This window comes from Suncus etruscus, chromosome 14 (assembly GCF_024139225.1).
Source record: "Suncus etruscus isolate mSunEtr1 chromosome 14, mSunEtr1.pri.cur, whole genome shotgun sequence".
Lineage (NCBI taxonomy): Eukaryota > Metazoa > Chordata > Mammalia > Eulipotyphla > Soricidae > Suncus > Suncus etruscus.
The window spans coordinates 61,561,649-61,584,176 of NC_064861.1; the positions used below are offsets into that span (position 1 = coordinate 61,561,649).

The 22,528-nt window shown below is 42.9% G+C and overlaps 1 protein-coding gene across 2 annotated transcripts in view; it reads left to right on the forward strand.

Moving 5' to 3' along the window:
* CBFB (core-binding factor subunit beta) overlaps positions 1–22,528 on the forward strand; it is a 53,610-nt gene that overhangs the window by 12,817 nt on the left and 18,265 nt on the right. For both annotated transcript variants that reach the window (XM_049786464.1, XM_049786465.1), the window contains exon 4: positions 20,752–20,868. In XM_049786464.1, coding sequence (XP_049642421.1) covers positions 20,752–20,868 — 117 coding nt within the window. The remainder of the gene's footprint in view (positions 1–20,751; positions 20,869–22,528) is intronic.

Sequence of the window (22,528 nt, forward strand, 5' to 3'; positions counted from 1 at the left end):
AATTTCCTTAACTCCCTGTCTCTGCAGTCCCAATGTTTGTTTTGTTTTGTTTTGTTTTTTACTTGTTGTTTTTTTTTGTCGTTGTTGATTTTGGGCCACGCCCAATGATACTCAAGGCTATGCTCTTGGCTATGCGGTCAGAAATTGCTCCTGGCTTGGGGGACCATATGGGATTGCTGGGGGATCGAACCATGTGCGTGCAAAGCAAATGATTACTGTTGCACCACCGTTCTGCCCCCAGTCCCAAAGTTTTATAAGTTTGGGGGACCAAACCCAATGTTGCTCAGGGCTTACTCCTGTCTTTGAGCTCAGTTATCACTCCTGGAGGGACTTAGGGGACCTTTTAGGGTGCTGGGGATCAAATTTAGATTGTTTACATGCTTGTCAAATGCCTTACTACTGTAGTGTGTCTCTCCAGCCCTCCAAAGTTTCATCTTTTATGGGTAACAAACTAATCTTTAAATTGGGAGATAGAAAGTAGATTACATGGGGCCGGAGAGATAGCATGGAGGTAAGGCGTTTACCTTTCATGCAGGAGGTCATCGGTTCGAATCCCAGCATCCCATATGGTCCCCCGTGCCTGCCAGGAGCAATTTCTGAGCACGGAGCCAGGAAAAACCCCTGAGCACTGCCGGGTCTGACCCAAAAACCACAAAAAAAAAAAAAGAAAGTAGATTACATGGAGCTTGGTTAGGCTCTTGCCTTCCCAGGAGTGATTCCTGAGTGCAGAACCATGAGAAATCCATGAGCATCTTCAGCTCCCTCCCTTTAATGAATTTTAAAAATGAGTAAATAATAAGTGAGAATTATTTTCCTTTTTTTGTCTTTGTTGTTGTTGTTGTTTAAAAGCAATATTGTAGGATTACACTTTGGTAATTCTTTGGTAATGCATATAAATGAAAAGTTAGGAAGTCATGGTAGTTATTTTGTTTTCAGTACATGAATGTGTGACTAAAAGCCACTCATTAGGGCCTGGGAGTTAGCTCGGGGTTTAGGGGCACAGGCCTGGCATGTGTTTGATATGAGTTTGCATCTGAGTTTGATCCCCATAGAAGCCTGGGCCTCACCCCTCATACCCATCAGCCCTACTGAGGAGTGGCCTTTTACATAAAAGCTTCAGTACCACTGGGGCTGATCATGTGCTTCATTGCTAGGCCCTGACTTTGAACTATCTGATCAGGTGGTTGAGTTTCATCAGAAGTGATTCTCAAAGTTTTATAGACACTGCTTGAGGGATCTCTCCATCCCACTTGCCTCCCACCCCAAAAATTAAGACAACCACTATCTTATAAGTTTATTAGCCTTGGGGCTGAAGAGATAGCACAGCAGTAGGGCATTTGCCTTGCACGCAGCAGACCCAAAACAGATAGTGATTCAAATCCCGGCATCCCATGTTCCCCCACTGCACCTTCAGGTGTGACCCAAAAACAAAGCTTTTTTTTGTTTTTTTAATATAAATTTTTTTGTGTGTGTGTGGTTTTTTGGGTCACACCCGGCAGTGCTCAGGGGTTACTCCTGGCTCCATGCTCAGAAATTGCTCCTGGCAGGCACGGGGGACCATATGGGACGCTGGGATTCGAACTGATGACCTCCTGCATGAAAGGCAAACGCCTTACCTCCATGCTATCTCTCCAGCCCCTTTAATATAATTTTTATTTTGATCACAAAAACAAAGTTTTTTAGCCTAATAGCTCATAAAGATATGTCAGTGAAATTGATTTAGCATCACCTTTTTTTTTTTTTTTTTTTTTTTTTGAGCCCCCGAGACTGCAGTCAGGTCCAGAAGGTGCAGGTAGAGGTGGAAGGTGTGGGTGTGGGGTGTGCCCTGCCGGGAGCATCACCTTTAATGCTAAAAATTTGAGGGGACTTGTGCTACACCTTGCTGTGCTCAGGGTTTACTCATGGTCATATGTTCAGGGATCACCCCTGGTGGGTTCAGGGGACTATATCAGGTGCTGCAGATCGAACCTTGGTCAGCTGCTTGCAGGGCAAACACCTTCCTGGTTAAATAAATAAATAAATAAATATATGTATATGTATATATATATATATATATATATTCCTGGTTATATACTGCAGCCCTGGGATATTTGTGATTTTTAATAGGATGGTCTGGATAAAGGTTATATTTGAATAAAACTTGAAGGAGGTTGGTAAATGATGAGCCATTCTGTTTCTGGGAGAAAGATGTCCCAGTAGACGAGACAGACTTTTATTCTGAGTGAGCCAAGGAGAAGTTTCGAATTTTTAAGCTGATGAATAAGATATTTCAGGATGTTCCACAGGGCTATTGGTAAAAGTTGTATAAGTGAGGGTGGGAACAACGGTAGGAGTGGGGGTTGCCACAGGGAAACAGGATCGGAAGGAGGCTACAGTTGGGAAAAGACTGAGAAACACTGGTTTAGAGGACAAAAATGAAAGTAGGAGACCAGTTTGGCTATTTGAGTAATCTTGGCAAGAGAATAGGGTGGTAGCAGTGGAGGTGGTGAGAAGTGGTCATAGTCTGAAAGCATTTTGAGATACAGCCAAGAGGATTTGCTTATGGATTGGATGTGGGGTGTGAGAATCAAGAATGCCTCCAACATTCTTGGCTAGCAAAACACTAGTATGGGATTGCAGTTATGTGAGATGGGAGCGGCCGTGGGAGGGGCAGTTTCCAGTAGTTTCAGACATGTGAGTTTGTTGTCTGTTACTGCAGCTTCTATTTTCTCACCACCTGTATCCTTCACTCTATAACTGTTGGCTCTGTTTTTTTCTAAAAATCCTTTTTCTGCTTAAGAATTCAGAAGTGGTTCTAGAGAGAACTCAACATGCCAGCTTAGTTTGTTCCTTGTTCCACATGAGTACTGAGTTTTGCTGGGAGCAAACCCTAAACCTTGAGCCAGGAGTGGCCCAAAATGCACCTCTCCCAAAATAAAGTTTCGTGGCTCTTTTATAGAATATCAACTTTATTGGTGTATCATATACAGATAGTAAAATATACCAATTTAGTTTTTTTACATTTTTTGTTTTCTGTGATTTTTTTTTGGGGGGGGGGGGGTCCATACCTGGTGGTATTTAGGGCTTATTCTTGACTGCTCAAAGATCACTTCTGGCACTGCTTGGAAGATCATATATCATGTCAGAGATTGAACTCAATAAAATGTGTCTATTTTAAAATGTGTATAATTTGGGTTTAAATAAATGTATGGACCCACTCACAAACCAGATATGTTTCAGTTATTCTGAAAAGTTGCCATGGGACCTTTTCTAAGACTCTAGTAGAAGTTTGGCAAGGTGGTAGTGACTCAGAGCCTCCCATGAGGTTGCAGATTAGTGGCTGGGGCTGTATAGTTGGTAGACTTGATGAGTTGATTCACTTTCAAGGACACTCGTGTGACTATTGCTTGGTGACTACAGTTCCTAGTTATGTGTTTTCTCTTTGTAGAGAGAATAAGAATGAAGTCATTCTGCTTTTTATGACCTGTTTTCTTCTCATCACTTGTTTCTTACTCTATTAGAGTGAGTCATGAAGCCTAGCCTACACTAGAAGGGATGGGGAATTTATTCACTCATGGTGTGAATGCCAGGAGGCTGGGATCATTATGTCATAATTAAATTTAGTGAAGGCTGGGAAAAGTTTGAAACTCCATATTTCCCTTTGATTTGATTTTTCTTTTATTTTTTTCCTTTTTTCTTCTTTCTCTTTTCTAGTTTTTTTCTTTTTGTTCTTTCTCTTTGATTTGAAATAGGACTTTTATTTAAGATAACAAAGTCAGTGAAGTCATTCTTTTATTAATTTTTTTATACCTCAGTTAGAATATATATACTTTTTTATTTTGGGGGCCCATACTTAGCAGTACTCAGAGTTAGTTACTCCTGGCTTTGCACTCAGGAATCACTGGTGGTGCACAGGGGACCATGTGGGATGCTGAGGATCAAACTCAGGTCACCTTCATGTAAGGCAAATGCCTTACTACTGTACTGTGCTCCAGCCCTCAGAATATTTTTTAACCAGAGTCTTTGTTTTGTTTTGTTTTCATTTTGAGGCCACACCCTGTAGCACTCAGGTTACTCCTGGCTCTGCTCAGAAATCACTCCTAGCAGACTCAGAGGAGCATATGAGAGCCAGGATCGAACCCAGGTCCATCCTGGTTCGACGGTGTGCAAGACAAATACCCTACTGCTGTGCTATCACTCTGGCCCATTAACCAAGAATTTTTTTTGGGTGGGGGATCACACCGGCAGTGTTCAGGGGTTACTCTTAGCTCTATGCTCAGAAATCACCCCTGGCAGGCACAGGGGACCATCTGGGATGTCAGGATTCAAACCACCATCCTTCTGCACGAAAGGCAAATGCTCTACCTCCATGCTATCTCTCCGGCCCAACCAAGAATCTTTATATAAGGAAAATCAGTTCATGGAAAACTGGGCACAGATACTTTATTTGAAATCAAGTAAGAACACACAATTTTATATGGTTTTCTTTCTCTCTCTCTCTCTCTCCCTTTCTTTCTTTCTTTCTTCCTTTCTTTCTCTTTCTTTCTCTCTTTCTTTCTTTCTCTCGTTCTTTTTTCTTTTTTTTTCTTTCTTTCTTTCTTTCTTTCTTTCTTTTCTTTCTTTCTTTCTTTCTTTCTTTCTTTCTTTCATCTTTCTTTCTTTCTTCCTTCCTTCCTTCCTTCCTTCCTTCCTTCCTTCCTTCCTTCCTTCCTTCCTTCCTTCCTTCCTTCCTTCCTTCCTTCCTTCCTTCCTTCCTTCCTTCCTTCCTTCCTTCCTTCCTTCCTTTCTTTCTTTCTTTCTTTCTTTCTCTCTCTCTCTCTCTTTCTCTCTCTCTCTCTCCCCCTCCCTCCCTCCCTCCTTCCCTCCCTCCCTCCCTCTCTCTTTCTTTCTTTCTTTCCTTCTTTCTTAATTTTTTTATTTTTAATTATGAGAACAAAGATGCAAAGAAAGAGGACAAGGTAAAGTTACAGTGGAAGGACAATCACCCATAACATAATTCTCAGAAGAAGTCCCCTTGCTGATATCTTAACTTTGAACTTTCAGCCAAAGAACATTAAGATAAATAAAACAGAATCCATGTACAATTACTTTGTCCCTCAGGTCCCTAGATTGTAACACATTATAATATTTCTTAACAGCACACAATCTTTCTTTCTTTCTTTCTTTCTTTCTTTCTTTCTTTCTTTCTTTCTTTCTTTCTTTCTTTCTTTCTTTCTTTCTTTCTTTCTTTCTTTCTTTCTCACTCTCTCTCTCTCTCTCCCTCTCTTTATTTCTTTCTTTCTTTCTTTCTTTCTTTATTTTTTTTTTTTTTTTTTTTTTTTTGGTTTTTGGGCCACACCCTGTGACGCTCAGGGGTTACTCCTGGCTATGCGCTCAGAAGTTGCTCCTGGCTTCTTGGGGGACCATATGGGACGCCGGGGGATCGAACCGCGGTCCGTCCTAGGCTAGCGCAGGCAAGGCAGGCACCTTACCTCCAGCGCCACCGCCCGGCCCCTCTTTCTTTCTTTCTTCTTTCTTTTCTTTCTTTCTTTCTTGTCCCTAGATTGTAACACATTATAATATTTCTTAACAGCACACAATCTTTCTTTCTTTCTTTCTTCCCTCCCTCCTTTCTTTCTTCCCTCCTTTCTTTCTTCCTTTCTTTCTTCCTTCCATCCTTCCTTCTTCCTTCCTTCTTCCTTCCTCCCTCCCTCCCTCCCTCCTTCCCTTCTTTCTTTCTTTTCTTTTCTTTTCTTTTCTCTTCTCTTCTCTTCTCTTCTCTTCTCTTCTCTTCTCTTCTCTTCTCTTCTCTTCTCTTCTCTTCTCTTCTCTTCTCTTCTCTTTTCTTTTCTTTTCTTTTCTTTTCTTTCTTTTCTTTCCACACCCAGCGGTGCTCAGGGGTTACTCCTGGCTGTCTGCTCAGAAATAGCTCCTGGCAGACACAGAGGACCATTATGGGACACTGGGATTCGAACCAACCACCTTTGGTCCTGGGTCAGCTGCTTGCAAGGCAAACGCCACTGTACTATCTCTCCGGGCCCTCAAGTCTTTTCAAGATTGTGTTGGTTATTCAGGTTTCTTATAAATTTTAGGATAATTTTTAAATTTGTATAAGACAGCCATTTACTACGTAAATATGTTATATACATAAAATTTATTAAGTTCCAGTATCTTGTTCAGTTATGTTATTTTTTGAATTATAAAAAGTTGCTTGATAATTGTATTATATCACTAGAAAGAAGCTGTCTTCTAGTGTTGCATGCAGCCCATCATTCAGCTACAAATAAGACTGAGTGGCTGTAATAAACACTACAGACAAGTTACTGTGCACTTCCTTTCACTCAGCATACCTGAGTTCAAGCCTCAATATCTCATATAATTCCCCCACGTACTGCCAGAAGTAATTCCTGAGTGCAGAGTCAGGAGTAACCCCTGAACACTGCCAGATATGACCCCCCCCCAAAAAAAAAAAAACAAGCAAACAAAAAAGAGAAGTAGCCAACTGCATTTATGAATCAGAGGAGTGGTGGCTAAGAGGGTATGGGTATGAGTCAACCAAGTATCTTCTAGAGGATTCTGTTAAATAGATCACAGAAATGATTACAACTAAAAGGCAGGGTACATCATTCTGTGGTGGGATCTTGTTTCCTGGGTGCATCCATAGTCATTTCAGTATTAGTGTCTGTTTTCTCATTCATGGGTGGGGAATAAATATTCATTGTTAAGAAAAGTGTTTATTTCCTTGGAAAGAAACTACTATGTGGCATACTGGTGGACATATGTGAGCAAATTATGTTTCTCTAGTTCTCAACATATTTCATAACTAGTCTTAATTTTACTTGTGATAAATCTGTGACTTATTGACAAAATTTGTCTCAGATTCTAATAAAACTAGATTTTTATTTTTTTTTTGGTTTTGGGGCCACACCTGTTTGACGCTCAGGTGTTACTCCTGGTTTGGGGGGACCATATGGGACGCCGGGGAATCGAACCCTGGTCCTTCCTTGGCTAGCGCTTGCAAGGCAGAGACACCTTACCTCTAGTGCCACCTTCCCGGCCCCTAAAACTAGAATTTAAACCTAATTTTATTTTAAAGCACATTTTGTTTACTTTTTTTTGTTTTGTTTTTGTTTTTGGGCCACACCCAGTGTTGCTCAGGGATTACTCCTGGCTGTCTGCTCAGAAATAGCTCCTGGCAGGCACGGGGGACCATATGGGACACCGGGATTTGAACCAACCACCTTAGGTCCTGGATTGGATGCTTGCAAGGCAAACGTCACTGTGCTATCTCTCCGGGCCCTCATATCATGTTTTAACTCAGGATAACCCCATGTTTAACCTGGGGTTTCACATAATTGTTGTATTTTTTTCTCCTTTACAAAAAATTATGGGGGTGGGCAGAGAGATAGCACAGCGGTAAGGCGTTTGCCTTGCAGGTGGCCAACCCAGGACCGACGGTGGTTTGAGTCTTAGTATCCCATATGATCCCCTGTGCCTGCCAGAAGCAATTTCTGAGCACAGAACCAGGAGTAACCCCTGAGTGCCACCAGGTGTGCCCGGGCAATAGCACAGTGGGTAGGGCATTTATTTTCATACAGCTGATCCAGGTTTGATCCCCAGTATCCTATATGGCCCTCCAAGCCTTCCCAGAGTAATTTCTGAGCACAGAGCCAAGAGTAACTCCTGAGTGCCGCTGCGTGTGACCCCAAAACAAACAAACTGGACAGGTCTGGAGAGGTCGTTCAGTGGGTAAGATGCTTGTCTTGCACATGGATCACTAGAGTTCAGTCTCCAACATTCCCTCGTGGTTCCCTGAGCACCACCAGGATTCATGAGTGCAGAGCCAGGAGTAGGCCCCAAACCAAAAATAAGTAGATAAATAAAATTTTTAAATAATATTAATACTTAAAGAAGCTGGAGAGATAATATAACAGTTAAGGTACTTACCTTTAGTGGGGGCTGACCCCTGGTTAGAACCCATAAGACTACTGGGTGTTGCCCCTAAACAAAAAGTTACGGCTGGGTTCTGTGCAATTGCTCAGTTGGTATAGTGCCTGCTTTGCACTGAGTTCAGTCCCTAGTACTGGGCTACATTACAAAAATCTAGTGTTTGAGTTTGTTTTTGTTTTTGTTTTTTTCATCCACACCCATTTGATGCTCAGGGGTTACTCCTGGTTAAGTGCTCGGAAATTGCCCCTGGCTTGGGGGACCATATGGGACACTGGGGGGATCGAACCGCTGTCCTTCCTTGGCTAGTGCTTGCAAGGCAGACACCTTACCTCACCAGTCCCTTGGGTTTTATTTTGGCCACCCCCTTGGGGCTCAGGGGTTAGTCCTGGCTCTGAGCTCAGAAATCACTCCTGGCAGGCTCGGGGGACCATATGGGATGCCAGGGATCAAACCTGGTCGGCCATGTGTAAGGCAAATACCCCACCTGCTGTGCTGTCCCTTTGGCCCCTACTGTGTGATCCATGGTACTGCAACTCTAGGAATCATAATAGCAAAGGGAAGGGAAAAAATAAGATTAAAAGTGAATATAGTGTGACTGGAGAGAGAGTACAGTATGTAGCCAACCCAAGTTTGATTCCTGCCTGGAGTGATCTCTGCCCAGAGCTAGAAGTAAACCCTGAGCATTGCTGGGGGTATCTTAAAACTGGGAGGGGCGTGGAGGTAGGGGTGGGGATAACAAACCCAAAAATAAAAGGAATTTAATTGACTCCCATAATGTATGGTAATTATCATCCATGCAGTTATTGCAGATACTGAATTAATACTGAAAAATTCCAGTGGAAATATAGTTAGGTCTTCATTTGTTTGGGGCGACATCTGGTGGTGCTTAAGGGCTACTCCCTGTTCAGTGCTTGCATGCACTCTGCAGTATTGTTCCTGGAGTTAAACCCAGAATTCCCTTATGAAAAGCATGTACTCTAGCCCTTTTGAGTCATTCCCCTGGTCTTGACTAGTTGTGTCTTTTAAATTTGAGTTATATGGAATCTATATCTTCAAGAAGGTATTTTCTACATTCTAACTATATTTCTTTTCTTTGTGTGTGTGTGTGGGGTTCTACACCTGTTGTTACTCAGGATTTAACTCCTGACTGCACTCGTGGATCACTTGTAGTGGGAGTGGGGACCATATGGATGCTGGTGTTGAACCCGTCATTTGCTTACAGGGAAACTAACCCCCCTCTACCTGCTACATATCTTTCTGGCCCCTCCAGCTATAATTTTGTTCTTTTATTATCAATGTTGAAATTCTTAGTGAAAGCCTAAGGAATATGATTATTTCTTGTTACTGTTTTCCCAAGTATTTATACTTTAACAGCTTTTAGTACCAAAAAATGAAATATTCTCCAATTAAAATGCTATTCATTTTGTTTTGTGTGGAGGGAAATTGTAAGAAATGTACCAGATTCTCTAATACTACCGCTCTGATACTTAATTCAAAACACAAGGTAACTAAATTGGATCCAGTTAAGTTTGGTCCTCATGAAAGAAGTAGCAATTATTTTTATTTATTTATATATTTATTTTGACTTTTGGGTCACACACAGCGGTGCTCAAGGGTTACTCTTGGCTCTGGGCTTAGAAGTTGCTTCTGGCAGACTCAGAGGACCATATGGAATGCCCGGATTCGAACCGCTATCTGTCCTGGATTGGCTGTGTGCAAGGCAAATGCCTTACCGCTGTGCTTTCAGTCCAGCCAGAAGTGGCAATTGTTATCTTACATGTTCTATGCCAAGAAAACCTTGGTGCTGCTGAGAAAAAAAATAGAGAAAAAATTGCTATCATAATTAAATCGTTTCTGACTTGCACACCCCTTTGACAATGTGATGAAAATATTGGACTGACCTAGAATAATGCACATGGGAACAGAGTTTTCCAGATTCTCAAGAGGTTTATGGTATTCTTGACACTTGTCCATAAACCCTGCCCCTCTGTATGTTGTCTGAACTAAACATTAAGAAATTTTTCTTGGGCCCGGAGAGATAGCACAGTGGCGTTTGCCTTGCAAGCAGCCGATCCAGGACCAAAGGTGGTTGGTTCGAATCCCGGTGTCCCATATGGTCCCCCGTGCCTGCCAGGAGTTATTTCTGAGCAGACAGCCAGGAGTAACCCCTGAGCAACGCTGGGTGTGGCCCAAAAACCAAAAAAAAAAAAAAGAAATTTTTCTTATGGGGCCAGAGAGATAGCATGGAGGTAAGGCATTTGCCTTTCATGCAGAAGGTCAGTGGTTCAAATCCCGGCATACCATATGGTTCCCCGTGCCTGCCAGGAGCGACCCCTGAGTGCTGCCGGGTATGACCCAAAAACCAAAAAAAAAAAGAAATTTTTCTTTCAGTAACACATTAATAAAAGTTATGAGTGCCTTAAGATACTGTAACATAGGGCCCAGAGACATAGCACAGCGGCGTTTGCCTTGCAAGCAGCCGATTCAGGACCAAAGGTGGTTGGTTCAAATCCTGGTGTCCCATATGGTCCCCGTGCCTGCCAGGAGCTATTTCTGAGCAGACAGCCAGGAGTAACCCCTGAGCACCGCCGGGTGTGGCCCAAAAACCAAAAAAAAAAAAAAAAGATACTGTAACATAATCTTTTGCTATCGAATGCATTCAAGAAAGTGGAAAATAGGCCAGAGAGCTAATATAGCAAGTAAGATACTTGGCTTGCACACAGCCCTGAGAAGAGTGGTCTCTGAGCACAGAGCCAGTGGTAAGCCCTGAGCACAGCTGAGTATGGCCTAGAAATTTTCATGTGGGGACTTGTAATTTTACTAAAGCTTTAGCCACTAGACTCCATGTTTTCTCTTTCCTCCTGACTTTATAGGCTGCACTGCTAGGTTCTTTTGGTACTTCCTCTTTTCTCCTACTTTTTGCTTGGGGGATTTCTTTTTTCCCCTAAAATTAAATAACACTAAATTGTTGATGAGAGCCATATTTGTACTTCAGACCTTCTTTTTCCTCAGAGTGCCATAATCCCATTTGTACTCCCTTTTTTTAAGTTTATGTAGGGCTAAGTGCATGCTTTATATTGTAGGGGGCCCAGTTTTGGTCCCTGGCACCTTATTGCCTTCCAAGCACTGCTTGGAACCACTCCCAAGCACTGCAAATAGCTCTGAGCACCAATAGAGGTAGCCCCAAAACAACCCCCCCCCCCAAAAAAAAAAAAACATGAGGGGCCGGGCGGTGGCGCTGGAGGTAAGGTGCCTGCCTTGCCTGCGCTAGCCTAGGACGGACCGCGGTTCGATCCCCCGGCGTCCCATATGGTCCCCAAAGCCAGGAGCGACTTCTGAGCGCATAGCCAGGAGTAACCCCTGAGCATCACCGGGTGTGGCCCAAAAACCAAAAAAAAAAAAAAAAAAACATGTATTAGTGGCCAGAGAGATAGTACAGGGTATGCCTTATATTCAGCTGACCTGGTTTTATCCATAATTTACATAGTCCCCCAACCATTACCAGGAACAGCTCTGGAGTGCCTCTAGCAATGTCCCTGAAGGCCCCTGGGCACCACTTGGGAAGTCCAGAAATATTAACTAAAAAGCATTAAAAAATCTTTACATAAAATCTAGAGAGAGATTATAGGGCTTAAAGAGTTACATTGCATAGTCTGGTCTCCCATATCACATATGGTCCTCCAAGCATCTCCAGAAGTGATCCCTGAGCAGAGCCAGGCCTGATTCGAGTATTGATTGCCATGTGGGAACCAAGTCGGGGTAGGGGTGGGGTGGGGAGAAGGGGGAATCTACTTGTAGAGGCTGTGGTGATAGCTCAGTGGGCTGGAATATATGCTCTCCATGAAGGAAGCCCACATTTGATCTGTACCACATACTTTCCTGATGATTAACCTGGGAATAACACAAACAGAAATCTTTATTTAATGCTAGTTAGATAATACAGGGGTTATAGTGCACTGATCCTAGTGACAGCATAAGTTCCCTGTGAAACTGCAAAAAATAATTTGAAGATAAGTGTGACCTTTCGTTTCAGATGTGGGGCCTGTCAGTGTTGTGTTAGGGTTGAACCTGATACCTTGAGCATGTAAATCATATACTCCAGCCCTTTGAGAATCTCTTATAAAACACCCCCATCCTTTTTTTTGTGGGGGAGAGTGCAGCCGGTGCCGTTTACTCCTGGCTATGCGCTCAGAAATGGCTCCTGGCTTGGGGGACTATATGGGACACCGGGAATTGAACTGTGTCCATCCTGGGTCAGCTACATGCAAGGTAAATACCCTACTGCTGCGCCATCACTCCAGCCTTATTTTAAATTTTTTTAATTTTTTGGGTGCTATACCTGGCATTGTCTTGTGCCTGGCATGAGGCCATTTACCTGGGCTAAAACTCAGGACCTCATACACAAGCATATATGTTCTATCACTTAAGCCCACAAGTTTGGATTTTGGACCATTCCCAGTTAAGTTCAGGGCTTATCTCCTGGCTTTGTATTCAGAAATTACTCCTAGCAAGACTTGGGGGACCATATGTGGTACAAGTTTTAACTGATACTTTAATGCTCTACTAGCATGGAATTTAATTAGATAGATCCATGTTATAGAATGTCAGCGCCTGGTGCAGGACTTAATGCATTTGCCTTTCTCGACCTAAGTCCAGTCCCTGGCACTGTATATTTTTCTGCCAGGCGTCATCTCTGAGTACAAGGCCAAAAGTAAACCCTCAACACTGCCAGGAATAGCCCCTCCAAAATTTTGTGGGGGGTTTGGGTGACACTCAGCGGCACTTGAGTTACTCCTGGCTCTGTGCTCAGAAATTGCTACTGGCTCAAAGGACCATATGAGATGCTGGGGATCAAACCTGAGTCCATTTTGGGTTAGATGCATTCAAGCCAAATACCCTACCGCTATGTTACCACTCCGGCCCCTAAAATTTTTTTTTTTAATTATTTAAAGATAAAGTTACAGGAACCTGAGAGTTAGCACATTGGGCAGATCACTTGCCTTGCCTTTGGCCTATCTACATTCACCCCCTTGCACTCCGTATGGTCTACCAAACTCCTCTACCAGGGATGATCCCCAAGTGCAGACTAGCAGTAAGTCCTGAATACCACTGGGTATAGCCCCCAAACCAAAATAACGAAGTTAGGGGCTAGAGCGATAGCACAGCAGCAGGGCATTTGCCTTGCACACAGCCAACACAGGACGGACCCTAATTCAATTCCCGGCATCCCATATGGTCCCCCCGAGCCTGCCAGGAGCAATTTCTGAACATAGAGCCAGGAGCAATGCCGGGTGTGACCCAAAAACAAACAAACAAAACCAAAGTTAGAGAATATGAAAATAAAATGATACGTACCACTTTGGCTCAAACTTTGAACATGCTGATATTTTGAGTTTCTGGTAGTTAAAAAATGTGGAGAGAATAGAATTTAAAATGTTGCCTTTCTTTTCCTAAAAGAATAAAATGTGAGAGGCCAGAGTGATAGTTCAGGCCAGAGTGGTAGGGCATTTGCTTTGTATATAACCTACTGGGATTTGATCTCATGACTTCCTGAGCCTACCAGAAATAATTCCTGAACACAGAACCAAAACTGAGTTCTGAAAGCTGCCGGGTATAGCTCAAAACAAAAGGATAAAATCTGAGGCAAGGGCTAGAGAGATAATGTAGTGAGTTAGGCACTCACCTTGCACATGGCCAGCCACGTTTTGATCCCCAATACTCCATAGTGGTCCCCCCGCACGTTAGGAGTAGTCCTTGAATATAGAGCAGGGGTCTCAAACTCGCAGCTCGCGGACCGTTTGCGGCCCTCCGTACAACATTTTGTGGCCCTCAGCCGGCCTTCAAATATCGCAGAATTTGCTATTATTCACTTACCGAATAATCGCAATAAAAATTGCATTAGTAAGAAAAAAATCGCATTAAACATTCGCATACCCCGATCAGTTCCGTTCAGGGTATACAAATGTTTAATGCGAGTTTTTGCGATTTTTTTCCTTACTAATGCTATTTAATATTTGGTAAGTGAAATCTCTTATACGGCTCTGCCTCACCCCGACTTTGCCTCCTGTGACCCCCAGGTAAATTGAGTTTGAGACCCCTGGTATAGAGCCAGGAGTAATCCCTGAGCACAGCCAGTTGTGTCCCAAAACCCAAAAATAAATACATAAATAAATGGGAGATCACTGACATATTTTTGTGTGGTGGCACTGGTCGCTGTGCTTTTCTTTTAATTTTTTTTATCTTTTTATTTTTCGGGCCAAACTCGTTTGATGCTCAAGGGTTACTCCTGGCTAAGCGTTCAGAAAATGCCCCTGGCTTGGGGGGACCATATGGGACGCCGAGGGATCGGACCGCAGTCCTTCCTTGGCTAGCGCTTGCAAGGCAGACACCTTACCTCTAGTGCCACCTCGCCAGCCCCATGGTCGCTGTGCTTAAGAATCATTTCTAGCCTATCTTCTTGCCCCTGTAGTCACTTTTAAACTTTTTTTTTTTTTTTTTTGCCCCTCATGAAAGAGATAGATTGACAGAGAGGGAGTGGAAAGAAAAAGGGAAAGGAGAATGAGACAGGTGGGAATGGGAGGGCATGAGGTGGGAAGGGGAGAAAAGGAAAAGAGGAAAAGAAAAAGGGATAAGGGGAAGGATATGGAGGGGAGAGAGAAGGGAAAGGGAATAGAGAAAATGAGAGAGAGAAGGATGGGACAAGAGGGAAAAAGGGGGAAAGAAGGGAAGGGGAGGAGAGGGGAATTACTTTTAAACTTTTGTAACAAGCTTTTGTTTATGTGATTGGTTTGATTAATTTCTTTTTTTTTTTTTTTTTTTTTTTTTTTTTTGGTTTTTGGGCCACACCCAGCATTGCTCCTCAGGGGTTACTCCTGGCTGTCTGCTCAGAAATAGCTCCTGGCAGGCACGGGGGACCATATGGGACACCGGGATTCGAACCAACCACCTTTGGTCCTGGATCGGCTGCTTGCAAGGCAAACGCCGCTGTGCTATCTCTCCGGGCCCTTGATTAATTTCTTAATATTTTCGGATTACACACTATGGTACTCAGGGCCTTTTTTTTTTGGTTTTTGGGCCACACCCGATGACGCTCAGGGGTTACTCCTGGCTATACGCTCAGAAGTCACTCCTGGCTTGGGGGACTGAACTGCGATCCGTCCTAGGCTAGCGCTGGCAAGGCAGACATCTTACCTCTAGCGCCACTGCCCTGGCCCCTCAGGGCCTATTTTTGACTTTATGCTCCAGTTTCACTCCTGGTGTGCTCAAGAGAACATATGGTATGCTAGGTGTCAAACCAGGGATAGATACATTGCTTTAAACTTGTACTATTTCTCCAGCCCATTTTAAAGACTTTATAGTCTATTTTGTATTAAGTATTGAATTTTTCTAGGACAATAAGTGTTCATGCTATGTCGTTTTCTCAGTTTGAAGTAAGGCATCAATACTTTCAGTGAAATGTCATAGTATTTAAATGACATTATTGAATTACAAAATGTCAAACTGTTAAGTAAGAATTTTACTTCCTTCATACTTTTAAGGTTTGGTATTTATGAATGTATGGAAGTATTGAACATTTATTTTGAAGATCTACACATAAACTGGGCTTGTTTAAATGTAAACATCTAAATAATTCATCTATATCATCTAAATACTTTAAATTGTGATTTGATCACTGGCCTTGATTAAGAATTGTAACCCTGGGGGCCGGAGAGATAGCATGGAGGTAAGGTGTTTGCCTTTCATGCAGAAGGTCATCGGTTCTAATCCCGGCGTCCCATATGGTCCCCTGAGCTTGCCAGGAGCAATTTCTGAGCATGGAGCCAGGAGTAACCCCTGAGCACTGCCGGGTGAGACCCAAAAAACAAAAACAAAAAAAAAAAAAAAGAATTGTAACCCTTATTTCCTTAACTTATTTATGTGTTTTTCTTTACATGAGAGCACTACTTCTTGTTTGCTTTGGGGGGCTTCCCAAGCATTTGGTGTTCAGTGAATAGGGAACACCCCATGAGATAATGCCTTATATACTGTAAATCCCCACTTTCTCCTGCCAGTGTACAGGAGAAAAAGGCTTACAGAAGGGTATTCTTGAGATGGAAGCATCACTGAAAGTACCCTGACTCAGAGGATGGGAAATTATCTCAACACATTTTGAATTTAAAAAGAAAAGCATCAATGGGAGCAGAGAGATAGTCTAGGGCTTAAAAGGTACTTTGCCTTACATGCTGCTGCTCTGGGTTAGATCCCTGGCATGCTTGGTTTCCCAAACATTCTAGGGAATGGCCCTACCTCACCTTCCTCCTTCCCCCATAAAAAAAGAAGTGGCTGGAAATTTTGGATAGGTGTTGTAGGTCAAGTACTTATATTGATAGGCACTGTAGAAGGATTTTTTTTTTTTTTTTTGGTTTTTGGGCCACACCGGCGTTGCTCAAGGGTAACTCCTGGCTGTCTGCTCAGAAATAGCTCCTGGCAGACACGGGGGACCATATGGGACACCGGGATTCGAACCAACCATCTTTGGTCCTGGATCGGCTGCTTGCAAGGCAAACGCCACTGTGCTATCTCTCCGGGCCCTGTAGAAGGATTTTTTTTTTTTTTTTTTTTTTTTTTTTTTTGGTTTTTGGGCCACACCCGGTGACGCTCAGGGGTTACTCCTGGCTATGTGCTCAGAAGTTGCTCCTGGCTTGGGGGACCATATGGGACACCGGGGATCGAACTGCGGTCCGTCCAAGGCTAGCGCAGGCAAGGCAGGCACCTTACCTTTAGCGCCACCGCCCGGCCCCTGTAGAAGGATTTTTTAAAGGCTTTTGTGAAGTCATAATGAATATGAGATTTTCATCATCATTTGTTTGACTTAACTGCACATCAGTGGAGTTTTAAATTCACAATGTGGAAGGGAATGAGTCCTTATCAGCACAAAAGGAAATGTGTGGTTAAACGGTTTTAGCTATAACTGTAGACTGTTTCCCTTCGTCCAGATGGGAGGAGAAATGGAACTTTAGTTTGAATATTTTTCCAATGCAGGGGTATTTTTTTGGGCTGAATTTGGTTAAGTATGGTTTAATTAAAATTCTAACCTGGACAGGAAGTAATATGTTTAGTACTAAAAAGTCATAAATCCTTTAGGTTTTTTTTATCTTATAGATTCTCAGTTATTTTCTGCTTGCTTATTGAGGCAATTCTTTTGTTGTTGTTTGTTTTATTTGGGGGGGAGACACCCAGTTATGCTCATTGATCACTCCTGACCAGCTCGAGTGACCACATAGTGTACAGGGGATGGAATCCAGGTCTACCACACAAGCATCCTGTCTTTTTTTGGTTTGGTTTGGTTTGGTTTGGTTTGGGTTTGGGGGCCACACCCAGTGCACTCAGGGGGAGTTAATCCTGGCTCTGCACTCAGAAATTGCTCCTGGCAGGCTGGGGGTGGAAGGGGCGTATGGGATGCCGAAATCAAACCCAGGTTGGCCTTGTGCAAGGCAAATGCCCTACCGCTGTGCTATTGCTCCTGCCCCTTAAATCAATTCTTTTTATTTTTATTTTTTAATTTTGGGGCCACATCTGGTGATGCTTAGGGGTTATTCCTGGCTATGTGCTTTGAAATCACTCCTGGCTCAGGGGACCACATGGGATGCCGGGGATCAAACCCAAGTTCGTCCTGGGTCAGCCATGTGCAAGGCTAATGCCCTACTGCCGTGCTATTACTCCAGCCCTTTAAATGAATTATTTTTTCTTTTTTTGTTTTGTTTTGTTTTGGGGTCACACCTGTCAGTGCTCAGGGGTTACTCCTGGCTCCAGGCTCAGAAATTGCTCCTGGCAGGCATGGGGGGACCATATGGGAAGCCGGGATTTGAACCAATGACTTTATGCATGAAAGGCAAGCGCCTTACCTCCATGCTATCTCTTCAACCCCCTTTTAAATCAATTCTTTTGCTGTTGTTTTTTTTGTTTTGTTTTTTTTTTGTTTTTTTTTTGTTTTTTTTTTGGTCACACCAGCAGCACTCAGGAGTTACTCCTGACTGTATGCTCAGAAATCAGCCCTGGCAGGCTTGGAGGACCATATGGTGTGCCGGGATTCAAACCACCGTCCTTCTGCATGCAAGACAAATGCTCTACCTCTATGCTATCTCCGCCCCCTAAATTCACATCTGGCAGTGCTCAGGCGTTAACTCCTAGCTCTATGCTCAGAAATCACTCCTGGCAGGCTCGGGGAACCATATAGGATGCCGGGATTCGAACCAATGACCTTCTGCGTGAAATGCAAACGCCTTACCTCCATGCTATCTCTCCAGCCCCCTAAATTTTTTTTTTTTTTTTTTTTGGTTTTTGGGCCACACCCATTTGACACTCAGGGGTTACTCCTGGCTATGCGCTCAGAAATCGCTCGTGGCTTGGGACCATATGGGACGCTGGGGGATCGAACCGTGGTCCGTCCTACGCTAGCGCTTGCAAGGCAGACACTTTACCTCTAGTGCCACCTTCCCGGCCCCCCTAAATCAATTCTTAATCTCTCTATAAATAAGAATACCACCAAGATTCTCTGTTGAAGACTGTTGGGTTAAGTAAAGAAAGGGTTATATGTTCATCTTTTCCTCAAAAAGAAAGCTATTTTACCAACTTCATTTCATTTCACAAAAGTGCTGGGAGTATCCAAGATAAAATATATTAGTCACATAGTTCCATACAAATGACGAAGCTCATATATATTTATGTGGTAGCCTGGATTTTTGAAGACTCACTGAAGTCTTAACTTGCTCTACATATTTTTAATGGTTTTTTTTGGGGGGGAGCAGGGTTGGTTTTTGGGCCACACCCAGTGACGCTCAGGGGTTATTCCTGGCTATGCGCTCAAAAATCATTCCTCGCTTGCGGGACTATATGGGATCGAACCTCCATGTATCCTAGGTTAGTGCATGCAGGGCAGACGCCTTACCGCTTGCACCACTGCTCCCGGCCAACTTCCTCTACATTTTAAAAAAATTGGGGGAGGAGCAGAGAGATAGCACAGCAGTAAGGTCTGCCTTGCACTCAGCCAACCCAGGACAGACAGTGGTTTGAATCCCCGAATCCCAGATGGTCCCCCGAGCCTGCCAGGAGTGATTTCTGAGTGCAGAGCCAGGAGTAACCCTTGAGCGCCTCTGGGTATAACTCAAAAACCAAAAAATAAAAATAAATAAATAAATAGGGGGCTGGAAAGAGCTCAGAGAACTTAGTGAATGTATTGAAGGCTGGAGGCCAAAGTTAAGTTCCAGGACCAAAAGGTCCCTGTGTACTGCTGGGAGCAACATTCGTCCTCTCTTCCCACCTGGAGGAAACTTAATGAGTACCGTATTTTCCGGCGTATAAGACGACTTTTGAAACAAAAAAAAGTCAACCGAAAATCGGGGGTCGTCTTATACGCCGAGTATATCCCGAAAATGTTTCAATATGCCACTAAACGAAAATTGTCTGAATATTACCACAAAACGAATTTTCCAACTCGATCCTGTACCAATCACTGCAAGGCTGCTCGGACCGCCTCTAACTCAGCCAATCCAAGCAGGCTTTTTATGCATGCAAATTAGACAATGTCTGGACCCGAATCTACACTGTAAAAAGCCTGCTCAGATTGGCCAGAGTCAGAGAGGACTTCTATTAAAGTATAATAACCTTTGGACCTTTGCTTGTTGTGATTGGCTCACTGTGGTACATACAGTTGCAGCACAGGAACGTTCTGTCTGATACAGCAAATATAGGCCTAAATCTATGTTTTAACTGCAAAATTAGGGGTTTGTCTTAAACGCCCAGTCGTCTTATACGCCGGCAAATATGGTAGATCCTGAGCCATTGCCAGGTACCACCCCAATACGAAACTAAATCTGATTTAGGCAGTAAATGGTAAAACTCTAAGCTTATTTTTATTTTTATTCAGAAGCCCATACTAATTAAAGTAGAAAAGCCTAAAGTAGCTTTAGTTTTATGTGCCACCATGTTTATTACATTATTTACAAAATAGCTAATAATTAGAACAACCTAAGTGTATGTCTACTAACAAGAACTCTGAAGATGTGAAATACCTACTATGGTGATGATGATGTTCAGCTTACACTTTACAATAGTGTCAACATTTATGGAGTTACTGTGCTACTGTCCTTGTGTAATGTGTAGTCTCCCTCACATCTAGGTAACTTCAATTTTATAGCAGAGTTCTAGAATTTGTTATCACTTAGTTTTTTTTTTTTTGTTTTGTTTCTTTATAAACTACAAATGAGTGAGGTCACCTTATATTTGTCCTCCCTCTGCTTCTAGTTTTTATCACATATTATGTATATGTATTATATATATTTATCTTTTTTCGATTTAAAAGGTGAGGAGAAAAGTACCTGATGGGATCCTAACTTCTGGAAGAAATGCTACTTCCAGTATTGTTCTACGACAAAAAACAAAACTTTTTTTTTTGTTGTTTGTTTTTTGGGTCATACCCGGTGGTGCTCAGAGGTTACTGCTGGCTCTGCGCTCAAGAATCATTCCTGGTGGTGCTCGAGGGACCATATGGGATGCCAAGCATTGAACCTGGGTCATCTTTGTGCAAGGCAAACTCCCTACTCATTGGGCTATCACCCTAGCCCCAGAACAAATCTTGTTTAAAAAATAATTTGGAAGATTTACAACTAGAAATAACATCCTAGTAAACTATTTTAACTTACAGATATGGTCAGAGGCTGTGTTCATGTGCTTTCTTATATCCCTTTATTTTATAATTGTAATCCCTTTTTTTCCATAAAAAGCCACAATTTTCCTAAATAAGTTTGTCCTTTGTTCTTGTAAAATGTTTTGCATTGTTTTTTATCCTTCTTTTGTGTGCCTTAGGTATATTTGAAGGCTCCCATGATTCTGAATGGAGTTTGTGTTATCTGGAAAGGCTGGATTGATCTCCAGAGACTGGATGGTATGGGTTGCCTGGAGTTTGATGAAGAGCGAGCCCAGGTAGGGAGGCATCAGACTTTACTGAATGTCCTTTATGTACTCCTAATCTTGCCAAATATTGTCTAAAACCTATCTTACTGAATCTTTAATAAGATGTTGAGACCCAAGATTCTTTTCTGATTTAGAGAAAGTATTTTCCTTCAGTGGCTCTAAATTTTGTTGGGTTACCCGTATCTGCTCAAAGTGAGATATCAGAGTCTAGTAAACAATTCCTTTTTTTTTTCTTTTTTTTTTTGGAGGGGGGGGTTGTTTGTTTGTTTGTTTTGGGCCACACCCGTTTGACGCTCAGGGGTTACTCCTGGCTATGCACTCAGAAATCGCTCCTGGCTTGGGGGGACCATATGGGACGCTGAGGGATCGAACCACGGTCCGTCCTAAGCTAGCGCTTGCAAGGCAGACACCTTACCTCTAGCGCCACCTTCCCAGCCCTTAGTAAACAATTCTATGTGTTATTTGTTCTCTATCTTTAGAACATTGTGAGGAAAACAGTGTGGAGCATCTTAAGTAAAGAACTTGGTAAATCCTTTCCTAAAAAGCAATGATTCAAGACAGGGAGATGGCCCAAAAATTTGGAACTTGTGTTTTACATACAGGAACCCCTGGTTCAATGTCTGGCACAACGTGATTCTCTAAGTACTATCTAGAGTGCCCCACCCCACCCCAAGTGTTAAACAGAAAAAGTTTTTTTGTTTTGTTTTGTTTTCGTTGGTTGGTTGGTTGGTTGGTTGGTTGGTTGGTTTTTGGGGCCATACTTGGTTACTCCTGGCTCTGTGCTAAAGAATTAACTCTTTGTAGAGCTTGAGGGACCTTATAGGTTGCTGAGGATTTAACCCTGATTGGCCGTGTGCAAGGTATATTTTCTACCCATTATACTATTACTCCAGCATCAGAAAAGAACTATATTTAAAACACTAATTTTATTATTAATAAAATTGGGGGTGGGGGCAGAGTGGTGGCACAAGCGGTAGGGTGTTTGCCTTGCACATACTAACCTAGGATGGACCGCAGTTCAGTCCCCTGGAGTCCCATATGGTTCCCCCAAGCCAGGAGCAATTTCTGAGTGATAACCAGGAGTAACCCCTGAGCGTCACTGGGTATGACCCGAAAACCAAAAAATAAATAAACAAATAAATAAAAAATTAAGGGCCATGAATATACATAAGCAGTAGAGCATATACCTACCAACCCCAGCGCCACACGCCTTACTGTAGAATCTCTGGGTATGGTCCTAGTGACCTCTGAATATCTTGGTATGGCCTACTCAGTAGAGAAAAACTAAATAATTAAACACTCATTTAAGTTCCAGAAATCAATCAGACTATAAATTGAGAAGCACTAATTAAAATAAGACTAGAATTTCTTTTTCGTCTTTGGACTACACCGGCACACCTGGCAGTGCTCAGAGGTTACTCCTAGCTCTGTGCTCAGAAATACTTCTGGCAGGCTCTAGGGACCACATGGGATGCCGGGAATGGAACTTAGATCATGGTCAGCAGCCTACAAGACAAACACCCTACTGCTATGCCATCTCTCCAGCCCCAAGAAAGAAAGGAAGGAGGGGAGGGCGGAGAGATAGCATGGAGGTAGGGCGTTTGCCTTGCATGCAGAAGGACAGTGGTTCGAATCCCGGCATCCCATATGGTCCCTTGAGCCTGCCAGG